The following is a 27,562-nucleotide window of genomic DNA, read 5'->3' on the forward strand; positions in this document are numbered from 1 at the left end:
AACCAAAGCAAAGGTACACTGTTACCTCGATATAATGCCACCCGATATAACACGAATTTGGATATAACGCGGTAAAGCAGTGCTCTGTGGGGGCAGGGCTGCACACTCTTGCAGATCAAAGCATGTTCAATATAACATGGTTTCACCTATAATGCGGTAAGATTTTTTGGCTCCCAAGGACAGCGTTATATCAAGGTAGAGATGTATATTGTAAACGCAGTGCGAGGGTGGTGAGAGGGGTAGGGTTGATCATGTAACTTGCAGTTTATCAAGGTAAGGTAAGACAGACAAACAGAAGCAAGGAAGGTGGAGCTTTAGCTTATCATAAATCGTATTCATGTGATGCCAAACTCTTGCTAATGCTTAGACTAGACTAAGGTTTTTACATGGCCTTTCATGCTCCTAGAACCTCAAAGGATTTTATCGTCAAGGAGCACCCCAGACTCATGGCTGGCGTACAACATGGGCCATCAAATAGAATAGTCTTTTGCCAGTACACCTATATAATTCATGTTTAAACTCTTTTTTAATTAATTGGGTATAATAAATAACTGTTTTCACAGACAATAAGGTCTTTGTTGCTGAGCTGCTTGAAAGCATTCTTGCTATAATTAATGACCATTTACCTAGCAACATAACACTTTACACAATGGAGAATACCACCCAATTCTCTTCTCCAAAGAGATTACAGTCTAAGGCCCCAATCCCCCAAGGAGCTCAAGCCCCTGCATAGACATGGACTAAAATAGGTAAGACAGAACATGAAATAGCAGTGCAGGTGCCGGAGGGCATAAAAACTTAATGATGAAGAAGTCAAATTTGGAAGGACTCCTGGAAGTGAGGTTTAAGGGGAGATTTGGAGGAGGAAGGAAAAGGGTGCTTGGCAGGTAAAATGTTGAAGACAGTTCAAGCAAATAAGACTGCATGACAAAAGATGCAATACAAAAGACTAGAAGGAGACAAAGGGAACAATGAGAGAGGACTGGCAGAAGGTTAGACAGTACAAGGAAAAGTTTGAGTCAAGATCACAGATGTAGTTGGGGTTCAGTTTATGTGGACTGATGTGGCAAGCAAGAAAACCAACGAATGAATTCAAGGCAGAGAGTAAAGTGGTTCAGGTTTTTCCTTTTTTATTTACAGAATTGCACACATAGGTTGTCATATCTGTGTTACTATGTGCAGACCTATGAGACAAATTGTACCAGATACCTTTCACTGCCCTGCCCATGTTCTTTTCATTAATCCATATCCTCAAACACTTGTTCTAGTATTCAGAACTTCTGAGCAACTTCAAACAGCTCCCACCTTTTCCTTTTCATTAATCTGGACAAAAATATTTTCTTCATCCCTAAAGTACAGTATGGCCTGAAATGAAGGCAGGAAACTATTCAGTGAGTAATACAGCCATCACAAATTTATGCCCGGGAAACTTTTACACCACATCTCAAGGTATCTAAGTATAGATTATTATATAGAATACATATTTATTCCTCTCTCCCCATGTGATAAACTGCAGAGCTGTGTGGTATGCTGTATTTAGTATCTGCATTTTGGGAGTGCATGTACTATTTCGTTAAATCTGTAGCAGAAAGGGAAGTGTGATGGGGCTGAGAAAGGTTGTAAGGCAGCAGCTCTACAGTAAAGCAGAGAGAAGCAGTAGTTTTAGGGTTAATAAATACTCTTTTCCTTATTCTAATAAAGTTCTGTATTCAGTATTTAAAAAAATGACTCTTTCAGCAATTCTTTATCATCATCATATGTCAACATTGAGTGCCTGATTTATGCGGCCCACTAATCTCCCTTCTCTAGAATTTATTTTAAGACTCACAAACTTTAAACAGCTTCCAACAGACACCTTTATGAAAAAGCTAGCCTGCCACAAAAGTATGTCACATCCTTGATTGTATATTTGGTCTCCCTTATCCACTGCTGCAACACAAATAAGTTGGAGAAAGCTAAATGGGAAGGTTAAAAAGGAGAAATGGGATGATATTTGGGAAATAAAAATAGTGACTGAAGATAGGGGAGTAACAGGAGATCTGATAAAAGGTGGAATAATCTTCCAAAGAAAGTGAGAGACGCTCCATTATTCAGATCGGACAAAGCACTGGAACTGGAGACAACAATTCTGTAGAAATGAATCACCATAGGTTTAATCTAATTGATTTCCCCTCCCCCTACCAAACAGAAAAAACAGTTCTTTGGTGTGTGCTGTTCTAATGTGACAATACTAATTCAGAGAGAAGACAGTGCCTGGATTTGGGGAACGTAGCATCACACAAAAGGCGAACAGACATCTTCCTTCCGCTCCCACCATATTAGAAGCAAAGTCTCACAATTAGCTTCACTGAGATTTGTGCAAGTAAATATTTACAGCATCAGGTCCTAGCCAACTAACCATTAAAAACCTTGTGTCCATACCAAGAAAAAAAAAAGTTAGCACTGCAAACTCTTGTTTTCTTAGCATGAATGACTCATGTTGAGTCATCTCTGCTTAGGCCAGATAATGGTTCCTCAAACTATATAAAGAGTTAAGCTTCACAAATAGAAGGTACAACCTTCATAGTTAGTTGAGCAGAAGGGCTGAAGTGAATCAAATGGAGGTTTGTTGGCTGTAACACCAGATATACAGAAGCTTGTCTGTTTTGAACATTCACAGATAATCTTCCCACAACATTGGTCACCTGCTGAGAGTCTGAATTGAATTAGGTTACATTATAATTGGATTTTCCTAAGGCACTGCATTAGCATTTTCCATGATCTCACCCTTATTAGCCAAATCATTAATCAGTTGTCTGCTAGTTAAATTATCTGCTGCTACAGTATCTGTAAGCCAGCTTCATACCCATGCAGAGATAGCAGCTTCAATGGATACTTGAGCTTTTGTGTCACAGGTTTCTCAAAAAATCATGAAAAAATAGTTATTCTACAGAGAATGGTTAATTTAGGATTTTGGTCATGTTCCTCTTGGTCTGCATGACCAAATAGGGTGGGATTTGTCTCCTTGAATGAAAAAAACAAAGCGGTTGGAGGAATTAATTTAATTGCAGAGAAATCCTTTCCCAGGGATTGTTTTCCATTGGGTCTGAATTCAAATGCTGAAAACATTTAATCCATGAAGCTTATTATTTTAATGCAAAAGTCTTTGTCCATTAATGGGAATAAAAATGGATTGTTATTAATGTGGAAATTATCCTGCATATGGCCATGAGGGCTGGTAGGTCCACTTGAAAACTCTGCCTTGGTACGATTTAGGAAGGTGTGGTGTGAAATTAGACTCACACTAAGAAATTTCTACTAATTCAGCAAGAACATCCATTAGACTTTTCATGTGACCTACTGCATAAGGCACAAGACTTACCCCTATGTAAGGCAGAGCCCTAACAGGCTGTGGCAGAATCCCTACAAGAATTGTCCTACTAAATATATGAAGGGAAAGAGCAGTAATACTGTGAGCAGATAACATCATGCAGTGTTGGCCAAACATCTATCATGCTGATTTCCTACAAAGTTTCATGGTTTAAATAGAACTATTCTATCTAAAATGTAATTGTGTTCTCAAATTAAAGGTTGGACAATTATGTTTAGCATTATTAATTACTAAAATCCTCTATAAGTAGAAACTTGTTTCCACTCTCAGTATAAATCAGTGGAATATTTCCATTAATATTCCATTTATACAAATATATATACAAACACAGAATTATGATCATATCCTTTGCAGGCCTTAGGCCCAAGCTTTCTACTATAGAAATAATTGGAAGAATTGGCCATGACTTAAATGGGAGCAGGTTCACTGTCTACCATGGAAAATTGAACAACGTGAGACATAATTACAGTTATTATGCAAATGTTGTTAAAAAGTAGGATTGTCATTTTCATCAGTCAACCTATTATTAATAATAATCATGTTTATTACAGAAGTGCCTAAGGACCAACTAAAAACGGGGCTCATTCATACTAGGCACAGTACAAACATAGAGTAGTAGACAGCAGCTTCTCTGAAGAGCTATCATTCCATAAATATATATGAAGAGAAATGAGTGCAGAATTCAAAATGGCACAACAAATAATTTTCAGAAATTAAATAAAATGGATTGTGATTCTTACACAAGATCACAATATTAATGTGCTTAAACATTTTATATTCAAATCAGATGCAACATCCTCTTAATATCCAGCAGTAGTTAAATGTTGTATCATAAGATGTTTCTATAGATCCGTGTAGCTAGTATGGGCAGCATCTTCCACAAAAGGAAGGGAAAGGAGTGGTGTTTCCCCAGATAATTTAACCAGTTCTTGAAGATCACATGTGTGAAGGATTTATCTGTGTCTCCATCATCATCACCACCCCCACTGGGATTTCACCAGGTACAAGTAACATGCACTGGAGACATAAGGAGCTATACGCAAAAAACAAAGAACAATAAAGTTACGAGGAAACATCAGGCTAGCTCCCAGTCTTTCACAGTATGGAAGCATGTGTAATTCATCTGCACTTCTCTAGTTCATATGCTTTCAGTGATGGACTTCTTTCTCTGAGGAAGTATCTGCAAGTAAATGAATACAAAATGTTTTAAAATTAAAAATATTAACTCACTTGTGATTAATTTCCCTTTTTCTTATTTGATTTTTTCCTTGAAGAATTTAAGTTCCATATAATCAAAAGCTTACAGTCCCCATAAGTATACAATAAACCAAAAGAGAAACAAGATGGGTTAGGAATGCCATTATTTTAAACAGTGGTCAGTGGTTACCATCTCATAGTCAATTGTGACCAATCTCAAATACCAGCTGTTAAGGAAATGTTAGGACCTATATGCCATGGCTTTGCACCTAGTGTAGCCTTTTACACTTCTGCAAAGTGGGAACAAAATGTATCACTCTCATTTGGCAGAGGTTTACATCCACTTTGCAGAAGTGTAAAAGACTACCCAAGGTATAAGGCGGTGACACATCTAGTAGCGTTAACTATTAGCACATCTGTGGTTCAAGCATATGTCTATGATAGTAACGCAAGTGAGCGTGGACAAAATGTCACCACAGAAAGGATAATACAAGATTGACAATATAACACATACATCCTTTCTGAAGAAGTTTCAGCAGACGTCCCTGAAATGTTGTAACATATTGCTAGGAACGCCATGAAAAAGCACACAGTACATCACTTACAAATAAAACATTAAAACAACAATAGGAAATACTCCCAAGTGTATTCTGAGTTCTGACTATGTCAGAGAGAATAATGTACTGCTCCAACATGTTATATCTGTCACTTACTTCTGAAATGTACAGTACTAATGACATCCAAATGCAGTTAGTCCTGTACTCAGAAGCCAATCACAAAACCTACCAGCCCTTTGGTTCCCAATTGAGGGAAGAATTTGGATGAATATGCTGAAAAGAGAAAATTAAATCCAAAGGTCCATATTTGTGGTAGGAGATGAAGAGGTAACATTGTTGGAATTCCAGGTTTACATAATAGAACTCTTCCTTTGTCTGTAACTGTTAGAAGCCACTTTATGTGTCTGAGATAAATTAAGTGATGAGTATGAGATGGATGACAATTAGATGATGAATATTTTCCATGTGTGAAGGTATATATGTAGAGTGTCTATTCATCTGACATACCACATGGATTACACATCCTCATACCTGAAAGGATCACTTCACCTTTGACCATAGTACTATTACAGTGGCGTACCCACACAATTAAAAAAAGAAGCAGAATTTACAAAGCAATCAATAACTCATGGTAAATTTCTGAAAAAGGTCTACTTAGGCCTAATTCAACATTGTCTAAAAGGCAGGTAGACTGGGCCCCCTCACACCTGAAATGCAAGATCAGGACCATAGAGATATTTTCTTCCCTTATTTTTTCTTACAACGGACATTTGCCTAAACATACAATCCTATGGCTAGATTCTGATCTCAGTGATACTGATATTGTCATAACTATAAAGGGAAGGGTAACAGCCCTTCTGTGTACAATACTATAAAATCCCTCCTGGCCAGAGACACCAAAATCCTTTTACCTTTAAAGGGTTAAGAAGCTCAGGTAACCTGGCTGACACCTGACCCAAAGGACCAATAAGGGGACAAGGTACTTTCAAATCTTGGTGGGGGGAAGGCTTTTGTTTGTGTGCTCTTTATTTTTTGGGGTTGTTCACTCTTGGGACTAAGAGGGACAGGACATCAATCCATGCTCTCCAAATCTTTCTGAACAAGTCTCTCATATTTCAAACTTGTAAGTAACAGCCAGGCAAGGCGTTTAGGTTTAACTTTGTTTTCTCAACTTGTAAATGTTCCTTTTTGTTAAGAGGATTTACCTCTGTTTGCTATAACTTTGAACCTAAGACTAGAGGGGGTTCCTCTGAAACTTTTTGAATCCAATTATCCTGTAAAGTTTTTCCATCCTGATTTTATAGAAATGATTTTTACCTTTCTTTCTTTAATTAAAAGCCTTCTTTTTAAGAACCTGATTGATTTTTCCTTGTTTTAAGATCCAGTGGGGTTGGATCTGGACTCATCAGGAATTGGTGGGGGGAAAGGAGAGGGAATGGTTAATTTCTATTTGTTTTAAGATCCAAGGGTTTGGATCAGTGGTCACTAGAAAATTGGTGGAGAAATCTCTCAAGGCTACCCAGGGAAGGGTTATAGTACTTAGGAGGGAAATATTCTGGGGAGGGAGGTAGATAGAGTTTCCCAAATAACTCATAAATAATTTGGGTGGTGGCAGCAAAACCAGATCTAAGCTGGTAGTTAAGCTTAGAGGTTCTCATGCAGGTCCCCACATCTGTACCCTAGAGTTCAGAGTGGGGAAGGAACCTTGATAGATATAAATCAGTGTTACTCCAAATCTGTATTTGTATAGAGAGCTGAATCCCAAGTCGTAACACTGTAACATCAGCACTGACTGTTACAGAAATGTATTTATCACAAGAAGGAATGATAATTTCAGGTAAGAAGCTAGCAGTAGGACTGATTCTCCATGGCCCGGGGGCTTTTGTAGTCATTTTACACTTATCCAAGTGAACGGAAAACCCTACCAAATCAGAATGGTAGTATTTTACACAGGCATAACTAACTATACAAGGTACAAGGCAATGGGGAATTCAGTTCACTGTTTTCCCGTTAACATCCTCAGTAATAAAAAAAAGAAGCAAAGGTAAAAAAACCAAGATAATTTTATAAGTAGAATTGTTTCTAAAAAAAAAGGATTTTTCAAAGGTGCCTGTGAAGTGTCAGTATCTGTAACTTTTTAAAAAGTTACTGAAAAAATTATAATGGGAGAGCTAGATTTTCAGCGCTTCGTGCAGAACTGAGGTGGTGATGGCCTCAAGCCACCTTTGGTATCTCTAGATCCTAATAACTGCTAGGGACCACTTCAGTTCCTGGCATAAATTAGAACAGCACAGAGGTGTCCCTCAAAAGGAACAGTCCAGCAGTTGAGAATTAGCCAAGTGCAAGGGCATTCCAGGTATGTTCCCTCCACAGATGGTCAGGAATGGGGTGATGTTCAGCTTCCACAATTTAAGAATTACCTTTACACAAGAAGAATCCCCTGTCAACTGGTTAATTTGGCTTTCTGGCTGCTTTGCAGCAGTGCAAATCAGCCCACAGTAGTTTGTATTTCAAATCTGGCCCACAGTAGTTTGTATTTCAAAAATGCACCGCAGTGAAAACAGAAAAAGGGAACTGGGCCCTCACTTCAGCAGGAATAGTGTATTTTTGATAGACTAAAATAATAAACACAGTACTTTCAAAGTTGGTGCATCTCTATTAGTGAACAAATAGCATAGAACTAATTTTGCATCTCCTTCACATAATGGATGAGAAAGAAGGAATTTCCACATGGCAAACGAATGTGGTTTCATGAAACCAACAGGAAAGAATCTAATTAATTAACATCTGCGTATTTACTGTATGTTACTGAAATACCAGTATTTCCACTGCCATATGAACTCACAATGTAAAGCAGAGAAAACCAAGTTACTATAAAATGCCTTGATATCTTCCCAGTGTCTTCAATCTAATTTAATATTAGTTTATCAATGCATCTGAAGCTATTTAAAATAGCCGGGACCATTTATTGACAGCAAAAGCGGGAAATGAGTACATATTGGAACATCCTGTTGCGGAGGTGGGGCTGTTAGCATTTAAAACCATACTACTGTTTAAATTTCGTATCATACTTTCTCAGCGGTCATCTCCAACTGGTATTCAGCTGAAACAATATGGAATTTTCTGTGATCTTAAGTTGAAGGTAGATTTTGAAACAAAAATTAGAAAATGAAAACTTCTGACATTTCAGGAAACAGAAATTGTAGGCCATCCTGAATGTGTTTATAGTTTGCATTATAGTGGGAGAAAGTATTATTTGAGCAGAATTTCTAAAAATGTTTGAAAGAGCTAAACATGGGATAAATTGTCAAATCCTTAGTTTCCCACGCGAAGACCAGCTCATGAATATGTCCTGGTTTGCTGGAAGAGATTCAAGCTTTATAAAGGCCAATTTTGAAATACTTGTGCAGTTTCAAATATGCATGCATGTAAACACACCTTGAGCCGGTCAATAATTTCCCATCAAAACAGTTTTCAGCACTTTCCGTGGAAAGTGTTGACTTTTCATTGAAAAAATAAAACTTTGTTTTCAGGTTTTCATTTTTTCTCTGAAAAGTTGTAATTTTCAACAGGAAAAAATCTGTTCTCCCACCAGCTCTAATTATAATATTAGAAGAATGTGTATGTTAAAGGCAACATTGGCTCCTGAGAATGAGAGGTGGCACTACACTAGGGGTACCTGGACACATATCACCTCTAGAGATGTTCAGATGTCCTGCCACATTTGTGAAATGGTGTGCCTAGAGTTCCACAGGCTGAACTCTGCTTACCCCATCTAAGCCTACTTAGCACCATTAGCTGACCGCTCCCATTCTTCCTAGGATCTTGCAACTAAATCAGTACTGCCCACTGAGCAGGGAGTTAGATGAGGAAGGACTCATTTTACCCTCTCCCTGTGCACTAAGCCAGGCCTGATTTGACCCCAAATTAAAATATATAATGAGTATATAAACATTAGGACTAAGAGTTCCTGTATTTAGATCAGGAGTTTTGAAGGGATAAGTGTGGTTCTTGAATACATCTACTGGGGGACCACTAGTTATTTCTGCCAAAATCAAAAAACTCCAAGATGCATCTCGGAAGCAAAAGAGAAAACACATGCCAGCAGCAAGGACACGTGAGCTCCGAGCAATAAAACCTCTTTTCCAGAGAAATCTTTATGAAAAGATGGTTCAGGGAAAGTCTCCAAAACCAATTTTTTTCCCAACCATCTTTTCAATTTTGCACAGTTGGATAAGGAAGGAAGCCAGCCCCACCTGCTAAATAAACTCAAATTAAATACACTTGCTGGAATTCTTTATCCTTTGCCCCTAAAGCTAATAAAAACAAATTCCAAGAACACTGAATGATATAGCACATAAAGCAGGTTTAGATACTGGTGCCACACAAGGGCAGCATGAACATTAGAGCAAGGTTAGACTGCAAGAAAGTGAGGAAAGCCTCAGACTTGAGATCCAGCACAAATCCAGGCACAAAGTAAAAAGAGGAGGGGCCAGGTTTAGCCCTGCTGGAAGCAGGTGCAGCTCCATTAAAGTCAGGCCACTGCTATGCTTGCTACCTTCCACTTCCCCTGCACGCGGTCCTTCCCTGGACACAAATCTGTCCTCTCCTCCACCTTTATATATTGGCCTTTTCCCTCTTTCAACCAACTGATTCATTTCCCCTCCGGTTTTTCCCCATCTATGGCATCTGCATTATCAGGAGGAGAAAGATGCACAGGCCTAAAGGGGAGGTGAGTTGTAGAACAGGCCACCTCTCTTCCCACCTATACTCCCAGTACCCATCCTTTCCACTTTCCTCTAGTCATCCTGCTTTTCTTACTCTGCTCTGGAGAATGGCTTTTGGATCAGAGGCTCTTATTAAATGGTCTCTTGCTGGCAACTTGATCCCGTATTGCCCACTTTCTGGGCATAGGCTGCTAAAGGCATGTCTCTGCAGGCACAGAACACAGCACACAAAAGAGGAAGAGCTGTGCTCTGCAATCCCCCACATTGATTTATGCCCTCAGACAAAATGAGCTTCACTAAGGGGTTTTAATAAGATACAATGTGCATCTTTATGGATATGAATGGGAAGAAAATCTTATTGTCTTGGAACCAATAACCATGAGTGCAGCCCATACCTTTCCACTTGCAACTAGCTGTTTTAATAGTCCTTGATTCATTTTTGATCCCACTGGTAAGACCCCTGGAGGTTAATCACTTAGGTTCCTGTGGACATAGAGCATGTTTCCTCCCAAAGGGCACATTCATGGCCTATTGACTTTACCCTGGGGTACAGCCTGGTGTTTCTTACCAGACCACTAGCAGCAACAAGGGTTTCCTTTAAGAAATGCTGCCCTGCAAATGTGCAAGGGCTTGGAATACACTGAGTCATTAAACACACCATAAAAGGAGAAACACATTTAATGTACATTTTTAAAATTAGGCTTCAAGTAGTTAAACTGTTTCCATAACCTGCAGCTAGAGGCAGCCTACGCAGTCTCCTGGCTCCTAAGCTTTTCTGGAGGATATATTTTTCCTAACCTCTAGGGCCTATTAAAACAATTTCTGGGTGAGTGACTATTTGGTTAATATCTAAGTTAAACTCCCGAAAGCTGCAGACACAATTTTACAAAGTAACTGGAATGTTCAGTAGTAGGTAGACTGAAGCAAAAAAAAAAATACAAACTGGCTATACACAAGTTACACATAAATACACCTTATAAACCCAGTGTCACTGTTTAGGAATCTGCAGCACTGTAGTCCAGATCAAATTTTCATGCGACAAGTGAAGCCCTTTGAATAACTGAGGGTGGAGATAATCAAGTATGCTGCTGCTACAGACTTCAAAATCTGCATTCAGATTTTCCCAACTGAGTTCAGCTTTCTAAGGCTGATGACAGCTCTCCCCAATCATGGCCAGCCAGCTTGGTGCTGCTCTGGGGACAACTGACCAGACAAGACAGCTTCATGCACTGTAGCTCTTAAGCATTTAAGGACTAAGGCATATACAGCCAGCCAACCAACTTCCTCCAGGCCAGCTGGCTCAACAGGACTAAACTTTATGTACTGAAGTCCTTCAGGACTGCAGCGCATACAGACGGACTGACAGCTTACCCAAGACCAACTAGTTCAGCAGATTGCAGTAGCATTAAGGAGCAACGGGCACTACAGTATAGCCAAATCTCACTCATGTGAAACACCCTGTTATGTGAAACAATTGGGGAATACAACCCTGATTAAATAAACAGGAGGTTCACAATAAGTGAAGTTCAATAATCAAAGCTCTGTCTGTTTGTAAATCCTCAACCATAAAGTCATATTTCACTGCAGAAATTTGAAATACAGCTGACATTGGGGCGGTTGTGCTTTTTAAAATGCCACTGCCTTTACTGCTACAGCTCAGGTTTATAAACAAAAAGTAAGAATTTCTAGTTAAACAAAAATGTGAAAATTGTTTGTCTTCAACATTACCCTTGTTTGTTTTATTCTGGTTTTGGAGGGAAAGCTTTTTCAAGAAGAAATGGGTAGGAGAATTTTTTCCCTCTTTAACTCCTTGTTTTCCTATTCCCCTTTGCATTTCCCCTCACCTCCCACCCATCCTTTGCTCTGAGGAAGGTATTCATTATCATTAAAATTAGAAAGGGTCCAAATCAAAACCCCAGATCCAAACCACCACAGTCTTTGGGAAAGTTCAGCTCTGGAGCCAAATGTTGAAGATTAGATCTATGTGTAAGTGATCCTCCGCCAACTGCACAAAAAAAGGGTCACGGTGCCTGGGGATGAGAGGGAAAATAAACAAACCAAAGAAAAAAAACAGGAAAATGAGGAAAGAAGGGAAGAAAAAAAGATGCTACTCCGTATTTCTGCAGGTCATTAAAATATTTCAGGGATGATTCTGGTTTCTGTGGAATTTTCCTTTTCCTAATTTCACTACATTTTTCTATTTCAAGTTATACTTCTTGATACTTCACCTAGTAAGTCCTCTCAACTCTCCCCGGTTGGTGTTAATTAACTTCAAATATTAAATGTATTATTTATTTTAATAACACCCCAAATTTGCAAGGTATCTCTTAACAGATATGATGAGGAAGTCCTGGTCCTGTTGAAGAATGGGAAAGCTCCTATTCACTTCAGTAGAGCTAGAATTTCACCATGGTCATGGACAGGACATGACCCAGGGATTAACAAGACAGTAAGGAGAAGTAGCGCAGGAACAACCCCTCTAAGATTATGTTGTTACTTAGCAATAGAAGGTTTTTTCCCATGGAGACCACAGAAGTTTCTTGCAGACTTTTGAAGAAGCAACTGGTCATTAAGGAAGTATTTAAAACAAGAGAGAGAATAATAGCTTTGCAGACTAGCTCAGAAAAGGGGTTCCATACAACAAAGGATGTGCCCATGAGAAGCAGAAAAACATGGCGTCGAGTCACCACTGGCAGAGTCGTGTGGATGGGTGCGGGGAGGGAGTGGCAGCAATGTGAAAAGAGGCTAGGTTAGATACATAGACTATTAAGTATATCTTCATTCAAAATTGCTTAGCCAAGCTATACATATTTAGTTCTTTTAATCTTTCCCTATAAGACAGTCTCTCCAGTAACACAATGCCCAGAACTGAGTGAGCACAATACTCCAGGTGTGGTTGTATAGGCTACTGCCTCCCAGCTCTGCAATGTATGCCTTTGGAATTGCAGGAGCCTTACAGTAAACTATGCCTACAGGATACTTTGTGTAAACATTTAGGATCTGGTCCAAAGTCCACTGAAGTCAATATAAAGACTCTCATTGATTTCAGTACAGAGCTAGGCAGTTTTTCAGCTGAATGTTTGGGTTGGAGGGCAGGGGGGTGGTTAAAAAATGGAGATTTGGCTACATTGAAACATTTTACAATTTCATGTTGCTTTCACCAAGCTGATGGTTTTAAGAAAAGAAAAAATATCCAAAAGAGTAGAAACATGTCAGCATTTTCAAAATGAAATGTTTTGATTTTTCAGGTCAAAAGCACCTTTCGTTTACACATTTCCTTCAATTTTATTTAAAAAAACCCACAAACACAAAACCAAAAAAAGCTCGAAATCGAAATAAAACTTTTTGGTTGACCCAAAGTAAAATTTTGTAGACTTTTCAATTTACCAAGCATTGTGAAAAAATGTTGGTTTTGATCAACCTGAAACTTATTCTATTTTTGATTTTTCAGAACCATCACTGAACGGAAAAATCCATTCTTTATGTAGCTCTGATTCGATGGTTTGTGGATCAGAATCTTATAGTATGTTTTATATCACACGGCCTATAGTCATATTTATACAGAGTACACACCTATAAGACAGAAATCCTTTGTTTGTCAATCAAACACATGTAAGGTACAAATTATGTGCAGATATAGTAGCACAAGCGACTATAATAAATACTTGTTCATGGATTCATTTTACTTGTGTGCAAGTCATGACATTAAACTATATGGGCCACGTCATGTAGTTGATGCTTGAATAAACTTCCCCTTAATGACAATGGAAATATTGCTTAGGTAAAGAAGACTAAAGGATTTGGCTGTACTATAACATCAATCCAGTGATAGATTCTGTATGGGGTGGTGGTGGGGGAAACTGCTTTGTGGTATCACAGACTGATTTGTTATCTTGTTTAATTTTTTTTTTTTTTTTTACAGCACCATACTTAAGCACTAATTCAGGAGAAAATCATTAACATTTAATAGCCAGTTTATTACCTAACTGGACATATATTCAAGCTAAGATAAATGATCCTTCTCAAATTCTGCTAGCTACACTATGACTGACTGTACAAACATTATTGTAGTTAGAGCTGGTCCAAAAGGAGAGAAGACAGGCGGAAAATTGTGAACATTTCCTAGTTTCCTCAGGTTTCTTCTCCCCCACTCCCATTTATTTTTGGAATTTCAAAATTCAAAGTCTTGCCAAAACTCAAAAAAATGTCAGTTAGCTCCAACTTTAGTCACTCTTGTTATTAAGTAAAATCAGTTTTTAATAAGCGTACTCAAAATTTGGGACTTCCTTAAGGTTAATGACTAATTTTTGACTAGTAAAAACAACATACAACCCCCAAAGGCTCAGTGTAGCCCTTTCTACACTCAACATCATTTCTCTATGTTATGGATTAATTATATACTATGGGCCAAAATTATGTAGCATGGGTTCCTATAACTGGGTGTAGAAAAGGAGGGAAAGTGAAAACTCTTTTTAAGTTTCAACTCATTGAGTTTCCAACTGTCCTGTTGAAGGGGGTGGCCTTGGCCCCTGTCCACCACCAATGGTGGAAAATACAGGGAGTTTGGCTTTAAAATAACATTTTACACATGAGAGAGTCAGAAGCAAACTCAAGGACATATAAAGGGAGAAATAGGCACAAAAGGGGTTTTCCTCAGACCCTTTAATAGAGACAAATTACCATAGAACTGCATCTGCAGTTACTCCCAACCTCCACTCTGATGTGTTCACAACATGGAGGGCATGGGTATGACACCATCAACATTCTTTTGTGCAGTAAATTCCCATGGGTTTAAAGGGAGGAAGCCATAAAATAATTCCATCTTCCTGGTGTCTGCATTCCCTCCCACCCCACCAGAAGCTCAGGCTACCTCATTTTTTAAAGGACTAGTCCATACATTTTAAAAGATATTGCTATTTTCATGTACTGCATCTCCTACATGTAACTGCTGGAGAAGAAATGGCCATATAGCTTCCCATTTGGATGCTGCACAAGATAGCCTCAATAACAACTCCTTATCACTATATGCAGTATCCACACCCACTACAGAACGATACATATGGTGATACCATGCAATACCTATCATTATACATTTAACTTCACAACTCAGGACAGCATAAGTCACTTGAAAGGTCATCTAGAAGAAAGAGGATTAGAGTACTGCAAGACCCAAAACCCTGGCTGACACCAAAATCCCCAAACTGGAGAGGAGGAGAAGTTTCCAAAGAGAAGGGGAAGGAAAAGGGACTTGGAATTCAAAACAATATCCTTTCCCCTGCTTCCCCACCCCAGTATCTATAATGGGTGGAACCAAAATCCATACACCCACAACTTTGTGTCATTTCAAACCTAGATCCTAATTTTGCATAGCAAGCCTAATCTTTTGTAAATAATTTGTATGCTCATTTGTCTCCAAGAGTCATTAATAATTGATACTGCCTTAGTACCTAGCATCTTTAACCATTCAGGGCACAGTTCTAGGCCTCTAGATTCCTGATTTTGTGCATCAGTTGATGTTAACAATGTCTCTGTTACTCAATCCAACAAGAAGAGGCATTTCAATTTGCATCTTTTCTACGGAGTGGGGAAAAAAATTGTTAACAGGGATAACTGCTAAAACCTGTTCCATTTCTCACCCTGTCTTCAGCATTATTCTTATCTAGTCTCGATGGGGGCACCAGAAGCTGTAAAGGCCAACTCTGAGGATAGCCTCTCTTTAAAGATTATTACTGTAACATACATTATAAAAGAGATGTTTTAAGGATCACAATGAAGTTGAAACCTATATCACAGACAGCCCCCCGTAGAACCTACAACTTCTGTCTTGTATATCAACTGCAGCCTTATAAAGTAGAGCCTTGGAGCAAGAGTGCACTATCTACACTTGAAAGTTTACTAAAAAGGCCTCATTAAAAAAATGAATTCAAAGTATGTTCAGTACAGCTGTTGTCTTACCATTTGCCTTGTGCTGCACATCTGGCGGAAACTGGTCCGGAACATACCATTGATAATCCGGCTGCATAGAACAATAAAACATTATTACAGCAATATGGACTTCATAGACACTTCAAACAAAAGAATAGTGGTATGTTAAAATATAATTATGCTGTGAAGCTTTTTATTAGTCATGCAAAAGTAATTTACCAAAAAACAAAAACAAAAAAAACTTAGATTTGGCTCAAAATTTCTACTGATTGAGCTTTTCAGCTTGTTTTCTTTTTCTAATATGTGTTTGAATTCTGTGAACAGTATCAACCTTTCTAAATATCACAAATCAAAGCCAACATTAGTAACATCAATCAGATTTTCAACAATCTTATGAACACTGTAAATAGGGAGTGAGAAGACAGAGACAAATGAAATGGACCTGAAGACATTATAAACATTTGCATTTTTAACTAGGACCATTGCAAGCAGTTAAGAAGCTAAGAGAATGGCATGCTTTGACATAGCAGGTGAAGCTGTTCCAATGTGAAAGCATGCAAAGTTTGTCAGCATTCATTTTCAACACCCTTCATCTCAAAAGTGCATTCCCCTATCCTCCCATAGAGTTAGATGAAGGTATCAATCGCATTAGGTAGCATCATGTACCACCTTGAATATGCTGTAGGACAGGGAAATTATTTAAAAAAAAAAACAATTTTTTTCTTCTTTTATGAGAAGACAATACCAAGATGGGTCCTGGTCCATAACTTGGGCTCCTAGGCATTATGGTAATACAAACAAACAAGACGATGATATTGCCTGGAAATTCCTCCACATTTCTCATAGCAGAAGGCAATTTTTTTTATTTTATATTGCAAAATGTGGAAAATAACTACCAGTCTATTTGATTCTGAAAGACCATTTGACAAAATTTTTTTTCTCATTACATTAGGACTCAGCCCTCATATACATTTGAGCACTTTCAAAAAACACTTTAACCTCAGTTGGAGTAGTGTCAGGCTTTCTATCTAGCTTTAGACAAATGAGGAAGCCTATGAAATGCCATACATCACCACCCTCAATTCATTAATTGGATGGGAGAATTCTATGGTCCCTGTTTTGCAGAAATCCCTCTGGCAAAATTCCCATCATTACCTAAAGAATTCCAATTTATCCATCCTCACTGGGAAGACACTTCACTTCACTGATTTCAGTAGGAGTTTTGCCTAAGTTAGAACTGCAAGATTGGGCTGTTGTTATGGATGATGGCTAAGGTCAGTAAAATGAAAATCCTTTTGCAGTTATGTAACATTATTCAAAAGTGGTCATAAGCCTAAGGAAAGTGAAGTCTTACTACAATTGAAAGTTCTACACTTCACACAAGAATTACTAATTTGAGCCAAAACACCTATGTACACACTTAACTTTAAGCACAGGAACAGTCCCATCAACTTCAAGAAGTTAAGCTTGTGCTTAAGTGTTTTGCTCTATTCAGTTCATAATAAACATGCAGTTCTCATAATTCATTACTACTTCTTTTCTCTCTCATATTACAGTCTTGAAAGAAATCCAAGGACAGAAGAGAGATACATTTCAAGTCAAACTAAATATAAAAGTTTCCTTAAAAATTTTCAACAGAAACAAAAAGTGAGATGCAGAAAAGGTGAAAAATCAGAAGCACAGGGTAAATGCACAGTATTACATTTGTTAAATCAAGACACTCATTAAATCGTAACACATTTCTTCTTCACTGACAAATTGCTCAGGGAGCTAAAGAGCTAAGAGCAACACTATGCTCGCATAAGAAAATAATTTCAAAGAAAACTCAAAAAACAAGTTTGAGAACTTCAAAGCAACAATCAGAAATGCACTGCACCTCCTCTGCACTCCTTTAGGAATGGCAACATTTCTAAACCCAGAGAGTCCTTCTGGTACAATTAGAAACACAGATGATGAAAACTCAAGGAGGAAAGCCAGAATAATCTGGGACTGACTCCAAACTGCTGTGAGAAACATTTTACAATATTTCAAACTCTGATAAACAAAATAAGTGTATTTCTAACACAAAATTTACCTGCTTGCCCACATTTTTCCTCAGATTTCTTAAGTTTGAAAGCATAAAAAACACATTTTGCAAAGTTAAGCTAAGCCTGAATAATTAACACATTTAATACGTAACTTTATATGCATAAATATAGGATTTAAAAATTAGTAGGTTCTTATCTTAATTTTTTGTTTAAAGTGTAATTTAATATTGTTTTACAATAAAATAAGCTTGCTTGAAAAATGACAAATTTTCATAAATCATTTAGGGCCATTTTCTACTACCCTTACTCATGTTGAGTAATACCTTACTCTTCTAGTAGTCCCATTTAAACACAGCTATCCTGGAGCAAGATATTACTAAATATGCATCAAGATGTCAAAATTTGGCCCTTAGGGCTTTATAGCATAGTTATGTATCTTTGCTACTAGTTCATCAATTTGCATAGAAATGTTTGCATGCTACGTAGAGAGGATATGATAGTGCAGTATTGTACATTACTCATGAATGACAAAACCATAAGAGAGTCAAGCAGGTTTTCCAAATAAATATGGTGATTCCCTACATACGACGGGAAAATTTGACACCATATTCAACAAATATTTATTTAGGCTAACTCCTGCTTTCACGCAAGTCAAGAAAATAATCACATTGATTTTAACAGGACTAGCATCTGGACCTTTGTTGTCACTATTATTTATTTTGAATGACCAGAGACATGCTACGTATCTTATGGAACAAGCCCATGTTTATGAATACAGGTTAACCATGCTGTATTGTAGAAATGAGACACGACCTGTGATGGGATTCTGAGTTGATCTAAATAATAGTGTAAAAGTCTAATCAAACTACGTGCGTAAAATTTATTTTCAATACTATTAGATATTTTCTAATTAAATCAAATTTAAAATAACCCCCCTTTTTCTTAGGAACATTATATATAAAATGTATTTATAAAGGTTTTAATTATTTCTCTCTAGTCAGAAAAAGCATAAATTGTACAAAACCCACAAGGGTCAGTTTTAATGAGATCAAGTTGGTGAAATATGTAAGTATGTCAGAGATCTGCTCAGGACAGCACTTGAGATGAAGTAGAGGCAGGGGAGAAAAGATGTCTTTTAGCCTTTGGGCCCTGCAGAGACTGATCTCGCCCTCAGCACCATTCGGGCACACTCAAGAAATGAAGAGGAATCCCTGCAAGTACTTTCCCTCCCCTTTAAGCCCACTTCTGCAGATTTTCCAAAGGAGGCAGGAAAGTGGGACCAGAGTTACAAATTTAACATGAAAAATTATAGGAGAAAACAGAAACATCAAAGAGAGAGAAAAGAGTTTTTCAGATGAGGCTTGAAAAGAAGTGCGGAATCAAAGGCCAGTCTAGATTTCACGAGAGGTCACAGAGCAGGACTTATTAAATGGAGACCAGTGATTTGTGTGGTGAGAGGCAGAGAGAGAGACTGAGCAGAGATCAGGCACAAGGCTGGTTCAAGTCCATGGACAGCTTTGAAAACACAGGAAAAATTTAATCTGGATCCTGAAATGGATTGAGAGACAACCAAGCTAGCTGAAGAAGAGGGTGGAATGAATCACTGAAAAGATTATAGTTCTCATGTAAGGTTGCCATGTTCTAAGATCTGCAAAATGATAATTGACAGAAGTCCTACTCACAGGGTGCTGCTGCTGATCATACATGCCCCGTGATGACATTTGTACTCGAGGGTCTTGGTAGCGGACAACTAATCCACAGTTTCCATAGTTAACACAAGGTGGAAGAAACATCTGAGGCAGGAAGCAGCACTTTTCAGATGACACAGGGAGGTCTTTTGTCTGTAGGAAAAAATTAAAAAAAAAAAAACAAAATACCATGCTACTAGCTGCACCTGTGGGTCAAACAGAATGCCAATACAAATTAATCCCTGAACATTAATAGTGAAGAAGGGTCCAGACCCATAACTGGCTACAGGGCTTCTAATTTAACCTATTCTGAATGTTGATGAACAAATAAATCTCTCTTGATACAGCACCTTCCGCACATCCTGCCAAGGACCATTGAAATTTTTCTGTTGGATGAAGTATTTGATACCTACCTTGCAAGCACTGTTTTCTGGCACCAAATGACATTTTTATCTCATGTAGTAGCACTCACTGTTCAACCAATACTAACCACATGCAGATTTGCTTAACATGGAACCAGGCTAATAAATAATATGAATAGTAATGAGCCAAATCTTGATGTCCTCACAGCTTTTGCTCTGTTGTTGCTTGGGCTTTACTGAAGCCCAATGAAAACAATGGAAATATGCTTTGGTAAAGACTGACTGGAGGCGGGGAGAAGCAAAAGCTGGACTCAGCACCTCACAGATTGGTCTAATCAAATAAGTACTTTGCACTGATATACCTAGCACTTATCATGAACCTTCACAAATATCATCAAATCAGTCACAGACTCTTTAATGAATGAATTTGGGCCAGAGTTAATACAGGGAAACATGCTTATAGAGGGGCTTACAGGGTACACAGGCATTGTGATGAGCCTCTGCAAATCCCTAGTGAACGCCGATGTAGTGAAACCTGCTCAATGGATAGTATGCCTGTAGCAACCTCCTTATATTTAGAGAAAGTTTTCTATGTGGAACAATGAGTTTATTACTATGGAATGCTTTCAGAGCTGACCCTGCAGCCCTTATTCTCATGTATAGTCCCAGTGACTTTGGTGGCACAAGACAGGTAAGAGCTGAAGGATCTGGCCCTTAAGGAGGAGAGATGAGTAGTTTAGAAGTAGGGATTTACTCTACCAGCTCACAGAAGCCTTGAAACATTTAATGTAAATGCAAAACACAAGGTATTGAAAAGGTGCACACACACCTGTTGCTTTAATTGCTTCTCTAGAAGTTCTTTTTCTTGCCAACATGCTTTTATCTGAGGAGAAATAAAAATTTCACTTCGATAAATCAACCATCTTGACTGCCAGTCCCAAAGCTGCTTCCAACACAACTGTCAGTTAATCACAGAAGACTCCAAGCATTATATACACACTGGTGCTCCTACAGCAGTGGGGCTGGAACAACTCCCACGTATGTGCATGTTGTGAATGGTCATGAGCCATCTACAAGAAACTACTTTTGTGTGCGCATGACACAAAATGCCTCTGCTATCCCCGACCACATCACTGGAGAGGAGTAGGTGGTTCCTCTCCTCCCCCCACATGTTGGTGTTTTAGAGTGATCTCCCAACACTGAAATGAAGGGCTGTCACACCCTCCTATGACCATTGGAAGGAAACTCTATGCAGCCACTTCTACTCCCTGGCTGGACTCTACCACAGCACAGATATCAATGAGAGAAATGGCTTTAAAACCACCTAAACTCTTTAAAACATTCCCAAGCTAATTAAAATGACATTCATCCACAGAAATACCCCATGTCTACTGAGTGGGTAACATACTAAGGATGTCCATGCTATTCCTGTGTGCTTGAATGCCCTGGATGGCATTACTTGTAGCATCACTAACGATTTTGCATTAAAATGAAATGTCGCCTTCTGTGCCATACAACTTTAACAATATTCTCTCATTTGGGCCTTATTCTGTGCAATGCTGAATACCTGCTGGGAGGTGCTAAATGCCCTCAACTCCCAATGAAGCTAATGAGAGCCATGTGCACTCAACACCTCTCCAGGAGGCACTCAAGTACCTTAAGGGGTATCAATCCCTTGCTTCGTATGCTACAGTAAAATCCAGTGTCTACAGTACTGCTTTGTGGGTTGGTTAAGAATCAGCTAATACTTCCGTGGTTAAATCAGGAAGTCCAGAGGGATGATAGTACAGCAGAGTACATTCCATAATGACTTGCCACTTATTGCAAAATGTTGCTCAACTTTTGTCACAGAGAAGTCTTGCGATTTCATTATTTTTTAGAGGAGATTGTGAAAGCTCAATATTTTGTACATGCCATGATTTCATTTCAGCTTCTCCCCTCTCAGAACACTCACTGGAGATAAAAAAGGATTTCCCAACCAATGGAGTGACTCCGTTCAGACTGCTCAATTAATCAGAACTAGGACAAATTCTGCTCTGGAGTAACACCACCGTCTCAGTTACAGGTCACTGTAACAGAGCAGGACTTGGCGCCACACATGTTTTATTTCCAGGTTTGGGGATGAGGCTGTGTTTCTTATATCAAGTGCATGCCAACAAAACAAATAAAAAGGGAAAGACAAAAGAACGGTGGTTTAAGAAATATTGAACAGCCTTTTTAATAGACACTCCATCTACTTAATTTGGAAGAAGTCTCTAATCATTTCTCATCTCTTTACAACATTTCTTCAGAATGATTTCATCCCATGTAGTGACATCAAATAAAATCCAATGTCAATTAAAGGAAGTCAAAAATTCTTGGGCTGTATGGAAAGTGAGAAAATAAAAATAAAATGAACATGTGCTGGCAATGGCAACTTTCTTTAAATCATACCTGAGAATTTAGCTTGTTCAGTTGGGACTGTGATCTTTCATTAAGTTTTTGCAGTGCTTCTTTCTCTTCATTAAGTCTTTCTCGGTCAGATCGCTCCTTTTTAAAGTCTTCTTCATATATCTGTACCTGAAATTATTAATATTATTTATGAAATGTATTGTGGTAGTGCTACAGTGATCCAAGATATCCATTACACTTTTTTTGTTTTTTAAACACATTCCAAATATGTACAGAATTCATCCTAAGAGGGAATTCTCACTGGAATTCTACAACCATGATCATTTCCTGTGTCATTTTTACAAATTAACCGACAAGAAACTGCTAATTTACAGAGCACTTTTTAGACTGATCCCTTCTATTATACATATACCTTCAACATTTTTCCCATGCTTTTCCTAACTTTAGTCTGTTTATCTGCATGCGATCCCACTCACAAATAATTCACAATCTCCGTATTTGTGGAATATTGCTATATTTGAATAGCTTGCTTGGGGACTGCCTTAGACGTGATTAGCACTAAGATTCCAAATATTAAGGGCGTGGATTCTTCAAGATGATTCAAATGCTGGTTTAAGATATAAATATTTTACATTTTTCCCCATTTTCCAACCAGCTCTAATGATTAGCATCTTCAGCGTCCACTGCTGGATCTGCTGGTTCTTACCTTGCAGGCGGTATTCAGGACCTTGCAAGGGATAGTCCCTGAAATGCTAACATGAGGATATATAAAACTGAGCTTATCACTCAAACAGAATGACGGGCCAGAGGTAAGCTGGGACCTATGAAGCATCTCAATGATCCCTTACCTGATGCACCATGAATTAAAAATGTTTTTGCTATTAACCAGTCAGCATTTTTATACATGCAGCACTTACATCACAAGTTAATATTACTGCTGTTTCTCTGGTTCAGTGAAGAAATGCCATCAACTGAACCCAAGAAAATGAAACAAGATAACTTGTAAATCACTATCTACATTATTTATATATAGCTGGCAACATCAGCAATGCTCTTTAGACACTTCTGCCAGTGCATGTAGGTCTATCGGTTCTCTTCCTGCATAAAGCTATGCATAAAAAGCCTTTTCAGAGTGTCAGCTCCACCACATTGTCCCCTCAAGGAGGCATGCCCAATGTCAGCTTGTAACACCTTGGGAGTGGGCACAGTTCCTGCAGAGAGTCATGTCCTATATGTTTCAGCACATCTATGAACAACCATCACCCCTCCACAGCACCAGCTGTATAGCAATCTATCCTGTCATGCTCACCCTGACAGCCAGGTAACCACATGATCTGTTAAAACTCTGGGAGAGCAGATTGTGTTACAGTTCACTGTGGAGTGACTTATGATACCCCTTTGCATTATAAGTTCTGATGCCCTGAAGAAGAGAGGGGGTGTTACATAGACTGTGTATCCCCCATCCCCTGCTTTTCCCTTTTCCTTTGCCCCTCCCCTCTTGTTGTTCAGAGCGTAGCCCTTCTGTGCCAGCCAGGGATGGGCCAAAGATGGCTAAGCAATGGAGATATGCTATCATATATATGTCAATCCCCTATTCTCCTCCACACAAGTCTTCTGTTCCCCTTCATGTTGTGTAAGGTCCAGAATGACTATACTGATGTCTACAACTGGAAACATATATTAATAAAACTGACCGGCTACATTTCAGTTCCCCCAGGAGGATTTTTAGAAATGATGTAAGCTATTTTATTGTCTAGCAGAATGAAATAAGTCATTACAGCACAATGAAGTAAAAGATTCTGCTCCCCAGCATGTGGCATACATTATATTAGAGAGTCGAGTCTGGCTCAACTGGTCAAACGTGACAAAAACAAGTATTTTATCCCATGTATCTTCTGATCACATCCATTTGTGTTTCAATAACTTCATCTAACATTGTACAGGATGACAGACCTAAAATTTAAAAATATAGGTACTTTTCAGGTGAGTTTAAACTGACATGTTCCTAGGTAGAGAGAAAACAAACCAAAGAAAATCATGTCCATGCCTCAAAATAATGATTGTAATACTCATAACCTCCAGCTTCTCTGACAACAGAGTTTTCCACAAGTTGAGGACTTCAATAGCTCAGACATAGGTCAGAGGTTTGTTACAGGAGTGGGTGGGTGGGTGAGATTCTGTGGCCTGCGTTGTGCAGGTCAGACTAGTAGATCATAATGATCCCTTCTGACCTTGAAGTCTATGAGTCTATGAGTTTTCTCTGCAGCCAGTATGCAGGCTGTTATTTGTGTCTGCCTGTGCTGCATCATTCTTCTGAGAGACTGGAATACTGAGATGTGCAACATCCTGGTTTTCCAAGAACAGGATTCTTATATAATTCAAAACAGTGACAGCTCACAAGAATGCAGAAGATCAATATCAGACTAACCAATAACTCTTGAAATATATAATTCATTATAGTAAAATTCAGCCCTGTACAAATAGCTAGCACAATGCCTATGACCTTCTTATATCCCACATAAGCCCTATGTGATGTTTTAAGTTAGGGATCGGCAACCTCTGGAATGTGGCTCACCAGGGCAAGCACCCTGGTGGGCCTGGTCAGTTTTTTTACCTGCCGCGTCTCCCACTGGGCACGGTTCACTGTCCCAAGCCAATGGGGGCTGCAGGAAGCGGTGCGGGGTGAGGGATGTGCTGGCCGCAGCTTCCCGCCACCCCCCATTGGCCTGGGACAGAGAACCGCGGCCAGTGGGAGCCGCGATCTGCAGAACCTGCTGATGCAGCATGTAAACTGGCCCAGCCCGCCAGGGTGCTTACCCTAGCGAGCCGCGTGCCAGAGGCTGCCGACCCCTGTTTTAAGTGATGCTGTGAGGGATTGCAGATCTCAAACCTGGGCCTGCAGGTCCCCAAGCAGTGCCCAGACAGCAGTCCAGAACTAGCAGGGATGGGGGCTAACAGGACTCTGGACCACTAGAGGCTCTGCCCATGAAGCTCCTGATTGGAGCAGATGTCCAGCTCCAGCAATTGGCCCAGACACATGACTTAAGCCAGAAGGACCACAGAAAGTTGTCTGAGCAACTGAGAAAACTCCTGATTTGCTGCTGAGCTGAACCCTAATTCTTGACTCTGGTATGACCCTGGCCTGATCCTCAATACCACACTCTGATTTTGGCTTCAGCTTGACCCTTCGCACAGCTCTCTGACTATGACTCCAGTCGTGACCCTCAGTGTGACTCCGGATACTGATTCTGGCATGATCTAAACCCCAGCTCTGACTCTGGCTTTGGTTTCTGGCTTCTGATCCCGGTTCTGACCACTAGGTCTAACTGCCCATATCCCCGTCCCCACAGGGTCATAGACCTTGTGCTGGTCCTCAGGACTGAATTTCATCCTATGACAATGCATACCACTGTGACAACAGGATCTTAGAAGCATCATTTTATCTGGACTAAAGCCAGGCTGCTTCCTCCTTTCAAAATCAGGATAACAAGTTAACCAGAACACAGTTTTTAGGAGAAAGGGGGAAAAATAGTACAGTGTTAAACTCAGTCAGCCTGACTTCCAGGCATTCTCACCTGCTGTCTGAGAACTTCCAGTTGGGTCCTCATCTCTTCATGGTTGCAGTTCCTATCAGACTTATCCAAATGAGGCACAAAAATGGACGGGTGTTGCTTTTGCAGTGCATCCAGAAGGGCCTGCAACAACAGGGAGTCACCACATCAAATGAATTCCTTTTTAATCATTACAATGTTGGCATCTCTGACTGAATAGATTCAAGCATGTCATGACTTGCTTTTGACTGCACTTATAATTGTCACAGAGTTCATGTGGTGTATAAACTGTGCAACTAATATTTAATTACCCAAATTTTCAAAGTGACCACATTACGGCTTCTAGGTTTGGGACACTATCATTCCTGGAGACTCAGTGCTCAGATTGCATACATAAGTAGCATTTGCACTTGCAAATCGAGCCATTGCAGGTCCATCCAATTTACATTTACCAATGCCTTTGCCTGTGAAAAATCAGAGTTTTGGAAAGCCCAGAAAAACTTCTAGGAAAAAAATGTAGGTTCCTAAAGATGGGTTTCCAAAACTAAAGATTTTTTTAAAAAACATTTAGCCATTATCTAGCAAATAATGGCTACAGCAGGGCCTGAACCAGAGACCTTTAAGCACTGAAAGTACACATTTCTACTGCATGAGTTCAAAATCCTTCAGCTCAAGGCATGCAGGGGATTGCATAGTCCATATGGCCAGCCACTAGAGGGAGTCATGATTACACACACTACACCATTGTATTACTGTTGCTCTGCTTTTCAGTCCAACCCTGCTATGATACTTTGCATTACTTTCCCTTACATTATTTTTTTGAGATTACTGTATTCCAGTTATTCATGTGTTTGGAATAATCTTAAAACTATTGCTTCTCCTCACTCTCTATAACCTATCACCAGCTAACAAATGTCACATTCCTTTATTATTCTGACATAGCCATTTGGTGTCATCCCATCTCAACCTCTGTCAAGGAGAGCATGGATGTCTCAACATTATGCATTTTTAAAAGATATAATTCCTGGAAATTGTTTCAGACTCCTCTCCTTGTCTGAACTGTTTACAGTTACCATCAAACAGCCAACTATTAAAAGGCTCCCAAGGAGTTCATAGAGGAACCACTCCCTGACATGGATGTCACTGAATTTTCTCAGAATGCCCAGTAGAGTCCATCAGAAGTGACTTCCTGTTGGCCAGCTCCCACACAAGGTCATAAGGGAGGGAAGACTGATTTAGAGAGACAGAGGGTGGGCAGAGCAGGAGTTACTATGACCATAGTAACCCGAAGGTTAATATTATGTGCCTTGTCATCCATGAAATAGTGACAGTAAAATTATAGTTATAACCTATAGCTTCCCAAGAAGGAAACTGAAAGAGGAGAGAGGATTTTTAATCTAATCCAAAATGCTGAGCTACCTTGAGTACTGTCCCAATAGTTGTGCCATTTGAGAGGCACATATATGTGCAGAGTTGTGTAAATAAGGTTGGATGTACAGATGAGATAGTATAAAAATACATGCAGTTGGTCAACTTGTAGATTCTCTGTATTGTATCAAACTTAGTGGGGCAGCCTGCCCCTCTGAGTTACAGTTATTTTGGACCATTCTATTCTGAAATGATATTTCACTACCATGTACAAGTAATAAAATTAATGGAGAGCCAAATATCTACAGCAAACCCCGCCCCCCCGGCCTGAGCAGTATGTCCTAATTCTCTGAAAGTGTATTTTAGGGCTGGTCTACACTAGGGGGAGGAAATGGATCT

General features: G+C 39.2%; 1 protein-coding gene across 1 annotated transcript in view; it reads right to left on the bottom strand.

The window, feature by feature from the left end:
• Positions 1–3,026: 3,026 nt before the first annotated feature.
• The window catches only part of TNIP3 (TNFAIP3 interacting protein 3), a 108,635-nt gene continuing 84,099 nt past the window's right edge, over positions 3,027–27,562 (bottom strand). Inside the window, exons 9-14 of the mRNA XM_050946555.1 lie at positions 25,820–25,939; positions 22,287–22,412; positions 20,683–20,736; positions 19,486–19,644; positions 15,807–15,867; positions 3,027–4,550 (exon numbers count right to left, since the gene is read on the bottom strand). Coding sequence (XP_050802512.1) covers positions 4,519–4,550; positions 15,807–15,867; positions 19,486–19,644; positions 20,683–20,736; positions 22,287–22,412; positions 25,820–25,939 — 552 coding nt within the window. The 3' untranslated portion in view covers positions 3,027–4,518. The remainder of the gene's footprint in view (positions 4,551–15,806; positions 15,868–19,485; positions 19,645–20,682; positions 20,737–22,286; positions 22,413–25,819; positions 25,940–27,562) is intronic.

This window comes from Gopherus flavomarginatus, chromosome 3 (genome assembly GCF_025201925.1).
Source record: "Gopherus flavomarginatus isolate rGopFla2 chromosome 3, rGopFla2.mat.asm, whole genome shotgun sequence".
Classification (NCBI taxonomy): Eukaryota; Metazoa; Chordata; order Testudines; family Testudinidae; genus Gopherus; species Gopherus flavomarginatus.